This window comes from Nannospalax galili, unplaced genomic scaffold (genome assembly GCF_000622305.1).
Source record: "Nannospalax galili isolate Female #2095 unplaced genomic scaffold, S.galili_v1.0 scaffold578, whole genome shotgun sequence".
Lineage (NCBI taxonomy): Eukaryota > Metazoa > Chordata > Mammalia > Rodentia > Spalacidae > Nannospalax > Nannospalax galili.
Genome location: NW_008342282.1, coordinates 6279755 through 6287999, shown reverse-complemented (window position 1 = coordinate 6287999; position 8245 = coordinate 6279755). Strand labels below are relative to the sequence as shown.

The 8245-nt window shown below is 38.9% G+C and overlaps 1 protein-coding gene across 1 annotated transcript in view; it reads right to left on the bottom strand.

Annotated features, from left to right (window-relative positions):
• Positions 1-412: 412 nt before the first annotated feature.
• The window catches only part of LOC103738192, a 127694-nt gene continuing 119861 nt past the window's right edge, over positions 413-8245 (bottom strand). Inside the window, 3 exon segments of the mRNA XM_029565883.1 lie at positions 413-665; positions 2482-2517; positions 2519-2615. Coding sequence (XP_029421743.1) covers positions 566-665; positions 2482-2517; positions 2519-2615 — 233 coding nt within the window. The 3' untranslated portion in view covers positions 413-565.

Below are 8245 nucleotides of genomic sequence, written 5' to 3'. Positions count from 1 at the left end.
TTAAATTCAGTCTAACTCCTTATTTTGTTTTCTGACAATGATTTCTGTTACTTCCTTCACCTGAGTAGTCCTGGGGGTGCACTTAGTCCTGTTTACTGTAAGATAGCCTAAGAGAGATGACCTTGTTAAGCTGAAATACTTGCTTATCACTTAAGCCATTTCATTTCCATGATATTAATTTCTGAAATGTCATGTATCATGGCCCAAGGATATGCCAGGAAGCATGCAGCCAAAGCTCAAGATGAAAGATTTAGCAAAGACTTTAGAAAACAAAAATGAAATAAATGTTTATTTATGCTTTCAAAAATGGAGGTAAGGAACCTGGTATATTTTAATGCAAACATATTCAGCTTAGCTAAGGTAGAAATATATAAGTGGGATACCTGAACATTATTAGATGATAATGGGTTGGCTCAAAAGCAAAATTATAATCTTACCAAAAATTTTAATACAATAGGGGTATATTTGAGAAATGATATTTTAAAATGTAGAAAAGAAATGTTTTGGTTCTTTCTGGAAGTTGGTGCCAGCTTCGTGGAATCTTTCTTTTTCATTAGAGTTTCCCTTACATTTGGGTCTCTTCTAGAGGTCGATTCATGAACTCTTGAATAGCCTGGTCCAAAGGAAACCATTTTTTGATAGATGTTTTCAAAGCTGTAATCCAGCTGCAGGGAAAAAAAATAACATGTCATTAAACCTGTACTTGTTAGCTTCTGAGGAGGCAAAATGTGCCAAAATCCTTTAATTTTTTTTCTAATTGTTTCTCTTGGTTATTTAGTTTGGAATTAATAGGATACTCATGATCTACAGATTCTAGATTGAATGAGAAGGTAAAATACCAAGTGTGGAAACAATTTACTAATGAAAGTAATGGGCTCAGAACAGAGTATGGTATTTATAAAGAGTGATTAATGAAGCTATCTGGTTTAAATAATTGCTATTAGTATAACATGTAATGATCAAATATTGCCATATAGGTAAAAAAAATTCTTTTTAAAATTCTAGCAACCACAGCATACCTCTAGTTAATTGTCCTTTCCCCTATCTTGCTTTCATTCTCTTGGACAGTTTTTTAAACATTTACTGCAAGAGCAGATGCTATTTTAGAAGACTACCACAATAACCAAAACAGTTACCCAACAGTATTTCCAGCAGGCTGTCTCAGAAACGCTAATAAGTTAACTTGTGGTTCTGAGTAGGGAATGTAATTTTTTCACTTTCAAAACTTATGGTAGAAGTAAGTACAGTACCTGTGAATTCAGAGTTCATGTGTTTTCCCCACTACTGTTAAGCTTTGACATATTTCTGTGGTGACTCAATTTTGTTTCTTACTGGTAAAAAAAAAAAACAACCAAAAAACCCTATGAATCTAACAGTGAGGTCCAATTACTTAGCCTGCTGTTGCGGAGAAGCAGTTAGACTTTATCAGAATGGACTTAATTCTGTTTCTCTGACCTTGTCTCTGATGCGCTAGCTGGAGCCTTGCTATCTTTATCTACTGCTTAGGTTGTCCAGGAATGAAACCATGGCAACACACATAGCAGCACTACCCTCCTTCCCCTTCTCTAGCACCTCCTTTCCAATGAACAGCAGAGTTCATATAGCCCCATAGTGGTGAAAGGCCTATGAGATCCCTAATCCCTTCCCTAAATGGTCATTTGGTGGAGATCCCTGAAATTCCACTTTGGGAGTTTTATTTCTTTGAATTAAAATAATGTACTGAATTCTTGCAAATGTCCTTGGAAAAATTTCTTTCTGAGATCTTTTTATTTGTTTTCAGATCGTTGCAACAAAGGGTCTGGCCCAGATGGGAGATTGGCAGAAAGCAGGCGAAGGTAAGGATGAAAGGTAGGGGTGTCTTGGGGAGACTGGGGAGGTGGAGGAGGATGTTCAGTGTCTCGCGCCTCATGTCTTATCTCTATTCACCTCACTACTATTCTATCTCAGAAAAATTTGAGCTAATGTTCATTGTGAATGACAACCTGAGATTGAATCTGTCACAGATCAAATACATTTTATGTCCTTCAGTGGCTTATAATAAAACCACCAACTAAATATAAATGGACAAATCAATATAAACTGTGTGAAAAGAGGTCAAATAACAGATTTGTGTTTTTCACAAATAAGAGATGCCAATAAAAATAATAAAAAGTATGGATTATTTAAAGATTGCAGTGTTGGTAGGTTTTTAATTTTTTAATTTTTATATTTTGTTTTGTTTTGCTTTGTGTTGATGCCATGAGTTATCCATGCTCTTGGCAGGAACTGAAGATTACTTTTATTTGGGGAAAAAAATACCTCTAGAAGAGTCACCGGAAAAGGAACTGAAAGAAAAAACATCCTAGAGAATAGTAACTAGGAGCCTACAAAGAAACAGACAGATTTACCTGAAAGTGAGAAGTTGGAAAAATCAAGGATATGTGTTTGCTAAGAACTGCTCCAGACTGATAAGGAGAAAGGGGTAGGAAGAGCTCCGCTTACCGCTTCTTTTCTGTTTTATTTTCTGCACAGAAATAGAGTCTTGAACTCTTCTAATGGAGGTTTGAGTTCAATCACTGATTGTTTGAAGCTATGAGTCTGCTCACTCACCCGGTATCCTTGAAGATAGAGGCCACCTACACCACGTGAAAGAAAAGAAGGGGGAGTAAGGACAGAGAAAGTGTGAGAAGCGAAAAGGGCGTCTGAACGGTGCTAAGAAAATACTGTGTGTGAAGAAGTCCTCGTTGAGTACTGCCATTTTACAGGAGAAGAAACTGGCTTCAAAGGAGCATGAACTTTGGGGCCACACACTAACTAGTGTTAAGTAGCAAGACTGGTGATAAAATTGAACCTCATGGAGCCAGGAGTGGTGGCGCACGCCTTTAATCCCAGCACTCGGGAGGCAGGTGGATCTCTGTGAGTTCAAGGCCAGCCTGGTCTACGTAGTGAGTTCCAGGACAGCTGGGGCTGCAGGGAGACCCTGTCTCAAAAAGACCAAAAAAATAAAAAATAAAATAAAAAATAAAAAAATGGACCTCATGGTTTCCAACCGTACCATTTCACCTTAGCATGGTTGTTATTTACCTTTTTAAGAACTCCTGGATTAGCTTCTTTACCAGAGGGACGTATTTTTGAAATGAAAATTTCGGTATCAAAGGGTAACATCTACAATACTATGTAAGGAGAAAATTGAATAGTATTTGCTGGGACAGAATCATGGAAACATTCTTCCTGAAGCAAAAAGCGGTTACAGGCAGCTTCTACCCCAACCAGATTCTTATGTTCTTTGTACACATGAAGAGCACACTTAAAGTACGAACCTGTAGGGTGAGATGAAAATGCCAACTTGAACTAGCAATAAGAATAAATGACTGACTAAAGTATGCTGCGTGGTCCTAATCTTGTTTCCATTTGGGAAGGTGAGTGAAGATCTCAGTTTAGGAGAAACTTCTGAAAGATCAATATCCTTATCTGTTTCTTCTGCTCTGTGGTCGCCTGAATCTCATGCAAAGACTCCAAGAAATGTTAGGAACAGTGATAATGGATGCTTAAAGTTTTCCCACTTCTGCTCATCCTTGTTCTGGTCCCCTGACAGCCCCAGGAGCCTCCATTGCGCTCTACAGACCCAAGCACCACTTCCAAAGACAGGAAAGCACCACGTGGAGTTCGCCACTCCGTGTGATAGCTACTCTGCAGTGTTGATAAGGAACTGTGATAGGAAAACTTGAATATGACTGACTGTTTTTCTTTTGGACATAATCACTGTCAACGTAGCATGTGAGAAAGATTCGATTTTTCTTTTTAAGCAGAACCAAAGGGCTTTGAACTTTAGAAATGAAGGGGGAAACCTTGTTGATTTTTCCAAAGGAGGTCTTAAAAGGCAGCATTAAATTCCCTTTTTTATCTTCATCCTAAAAACTCCATTTTGGAACCATCTTCTGAGAAAACATTCATTTTAGAAATGGACAGATTTTTTTTCCACCTTAGTAGGCCTCAGTGATACGGTGCTTACCAAATAGGGTGGTATCTTTCTTTTAGATAGACTGATAGATGGAGACATGGATAGACTATAAAACTGCTTCATGGCAATATAATTTATATCCCATGTAATTCATCCATGGGAAGGGTACATGCAGGTTGATGGTCTTTGTATGTGGAATTTTGTAATCATCACCATAATCCTCATCATGTCAGAAAGAAGGCCCATCCTCATAAAGCAATCACTATCTCCTGTAGACAATCCATGACTGCTTGCTACCTCTATACATTTGCCTTTTCTGTAGCACTTAATGTAAATGAAATAATACAACACATGGTCTTCTATGACTGCTGTCATTCACTTAGTGGATGTTTTCAGAATTCATTCATATTATATCATTCCATCAATGCTTGATTCCTTTTCATTACAGCATGATATGCTGTTGTATCGACATGCCACATTTTATCTCTGTGTTCACTAGTTGATAACCATATAGTTTTTCTCTAGTGGCTTGGCTATTATGAATAAAATTGCTATGAACAGTCATGAACAACTTTTAAAAATTTTGTGTATTTATTTTTTATTTTATGTGTATGAGTGTTTTGCCTGCATCTCTATGAGTGAGCTCACTCATGGACACAATGTCCGAAAAGGTCAGAGGAAAGTGACAGATCCCCTGGAACTGAAGTTATGGACAACTGATAGCCACCATGTGGGTGCTGGGAGATGAACCTGGGTTCTCTGAAAGAGAAGCTAGTGCTCTTAACCACTGAGCCATCTCTCTAGCTCACTGAACAAGTTCTTGTCTAGAAGTATGTTTTAATTTTTAAAATATTTTATTTATTATTTTTATTTATGTGTATGAGTGTATTGCCTGCATGTGTGTAAGTGTACCCATGTCGTACACTTATATATATGCCCACAAAGGTTAGAAGGCATGAAATTCCCCTGGAATTGGAGTTACAAATGGTTAGCCACCGTGTGGGTGCTGGGAATTGAACCTGGGTCCTCTGCAAGAGCAATCAATGCTCTTAACTGCTGAGCCATCTTCTCCAGCCCCTGTTTCTATTTCATTAGGTATATATTAGGACTAGATTGGGCAATGTGGTCTTATGGGCATGACATGGCTATGGTACTCATGAACTCACAGCAGCAGAAGCAATAGCTGTGGTAGCATTCATGGGGCCTGCACAAGACAATAACCACTCAATAATAGATGGGGAAGGGGCTCTGCAGTCCCCAGCCCTCCCAGAGGAATGGCAATTGAGGGATGCTCAAAGAGAAATCTTTGTCTTCAGCGGTATCCCCCTAGTGTGTTATCTATGCTGCAGTGGATAGCTTCGAACCCATGGCCCAAGGAGGCAGCTGTAGGAAAAGTCAGTAGGGCACAAAATAAAAGCCCAAATAAAAATACATAAAAAGTGAAATGGTTACTTGCTGTGAGGAGGGAGAGTTGGTGGCAGGTGTGTGTGGGGGTACAATGAGAATGTCTTATATACATGTATGGAGTTGTCAAAAATAAATTGATTTAAATAAATAAAATAATAGAAGGTAAAAAATAGTGTGTATAAATATCAAAGGCTTCTAACTATTTTCCTATTCACTTGTAGGGCATAAATGAGTGGCAATAAAACCATGTGATTATAACCAAAGTCTTTGTTTGAGGAAATTTACTGGGTCAGTCCCTCTTTGTCATGAGGTTAGCAATAGTAATTACCAACCTGGCACACTGTTAGTTGTCAAACTGCACAAGCATTGTGTTGTGCCCTACCTGGTGAAATGATATAATATGTATCTTTCTGAGAAGTGCATGCAGACCTTGATGTGATTTATTAATGAACAATAGTCGTCAGCAATCATGATTTGTTGCTTCTAGCTTTTGCTAGAGAGGCATAAAAAGGAATGTAGAGAGAATGAGGAGGGCCTTCAGGCTTACATAAAGGCCCTTGACCAAGGGGCTTCTGAAATACTCTTAATATTAATAGGCATGTGAGAGATGCCAATGCATTTTGCTAAAGGACAAATATCTTCCTTGACACTTAGGAAAAGAAAGCCTTCAGGGAACTGAAAGGCTGTGTCTCCAACTCCCACATTATACCCTTGAGGCATATGTACCCAGCTCAAAGGAAAATGTGGGGTTAGTACATGATACAGTTTTTTTTTTTTTAAATAGGAAACCAGGGTTGTGTTACTTTCCACACTTGCCCTCATAGCATTTTAGGTGACTGGTGAGAGAAAAGCCATGCCAATAAAACTACAGATACTTTCAGAAATAGGTACTATCATCTGAGGTCTCCCAGATCTCTCAGGCAGAAATTGGTGGACTAAAATAAAAACAATTTAAAATATATAAAACAGTAAAGCAACTCAGATGCTAGTCAGAGGACAGGAGGAAGTGGCGATCACAGAAGTCTGGTGACAAGAAGGACGCACTGAGTGACAGGCATGTCACAATCATAATTGAAACCAGTAACTATTGTTGCACATCTTTTTCAGTGATTGACATGAAACTCATCATTTGAACAGGCACATGTATGCATAGACTAAAGGTTTCTGTATATCAGTATTTTTCTAGATTTTTGGTTATAATTTGAAGATGTAATAAATGAAGGTCTCTGCATGTTTTCATGAAGCTGACCAAAAGAATTGTAAAGCATTGTGACATACCACATTTTCTGGGGTTTAAAATCATTTTATTGATTGTGTGTATGTGTGTGTGTGTGTGTGTGTGAGAGAGAGAGAGAGAGAGAGAGAGAGAGAGAGAGAGAGAGAGAGAGAGAGAGAGAGAGAGAGAGAGAGAGAGAGAGAGAGAGAGAGAGAGAGAGAATTGTGTGAGTGTGTGAGTACCATGAGGCACATGGAGGTCAGAGGACAACTGTTGGTTCTCTCTTCCATCATGGGTTCAGGGAATGGAACTCAGTCATCAGGATTGCGCTTCTACTCACTGAGCCATCTATCTGCTCTGTACCATGTTTTCTATTCAATTAAATCTTATTCAATTGTTTTTAAAATAGTCACAACTGGCTGGGTGTGGTGGTGTTTACCTACAATCCCAGCCCTTGGGAGGCAAAGGCAGGTGGATCTCTGCAAGATCGAGCCACCCTGGTTCACATTTTGACTTCCAGGTGGGATGTGACTAGCAAGACCCTGTCAAAAAAGGCTTTTTTGTCAACAAAAAGCACCCCCGCCACCCAAAAACCAAAAAATAAAAAATAGAAAATATTCACAACTGGCCATGCTGATTACATGACTCACAAATCGACAAGTGCTTTTTGTGTGAGAAACCCTGCTGTAAATGGTAACCAAGGTCTAGTTCAATGTTTTGACCTTATGGGGAACAAAGATATAGATCACTGTAAGGCATGTTAGAACTAAGCAGAGTTTGTTCAATATAGGCAAGCAGGAATTATGGATTAGTTTAAATATCATTTCCTTAGCATCACTTAGAATTTAAAAAGGGTATTAGAACTCTGAATAATTTTTCTTTTCTGGTGGGGAGTATGATAGTTAATATTGTCAACTTGAAAGGCTCTAGAATCACCCAGGTGACAAGCCCCTGGGCATACCTGTGAAGGGATTATCTAGATTAGATTAGTTGTTGGACATGTCTGTGAGGAATGTTCCTGATTAGGTTAGTTGAGGTGAGATGACCCACCCCAAATGTGGGAAGCACCTTATGACAGTGGCCCAGACAGAAGAAGGCCCAAGTGGCAAAGATTTTTGATTTTTGCCTGCTTGTCTTCATCTGTTAACCTTCACTGAGATCAGAACCCAGCTTCTTAGCCTTCCATCAGTAGACTTAAGACCAATGGCTCTCCAGGAATCCTCCAGACCTTCAGTAGCAGCTTGTGCAGAGGCATCCAGCCTTATTGACTGAGCAACTACAAGGCTCTCAGCTTCTTCAGTGTGTGCAGGCAGTCATCGTTGGAAGACTCATACTGGATTGTGGAAGCCAGTCTATAAATCCCCTTCATTATCTATTTATTTTTAGTATTTTATTGAGTTTTTGTGCATTTCAGATAATACATCTTAATCAAATTTAGACCCCCTCCCACACCTGTGCCCCTCAAAACTCCCCACGAGATTTCTTTCATTCTTTCTTATATGTTAAGTCCTATCCAGTCAACCTTTTAATATATATTCATTCTATTGGTTCTGTTCCTTAGAGAGCCCTGACTGATACAGAGGGTTGCTAAGGATTGAACTCAGGACCTTGTGCATTCTAGACAAACACTCTAATATTGAGCTACTGCCCAGTCCAGAACTGTATAAGTTTTATATATATAT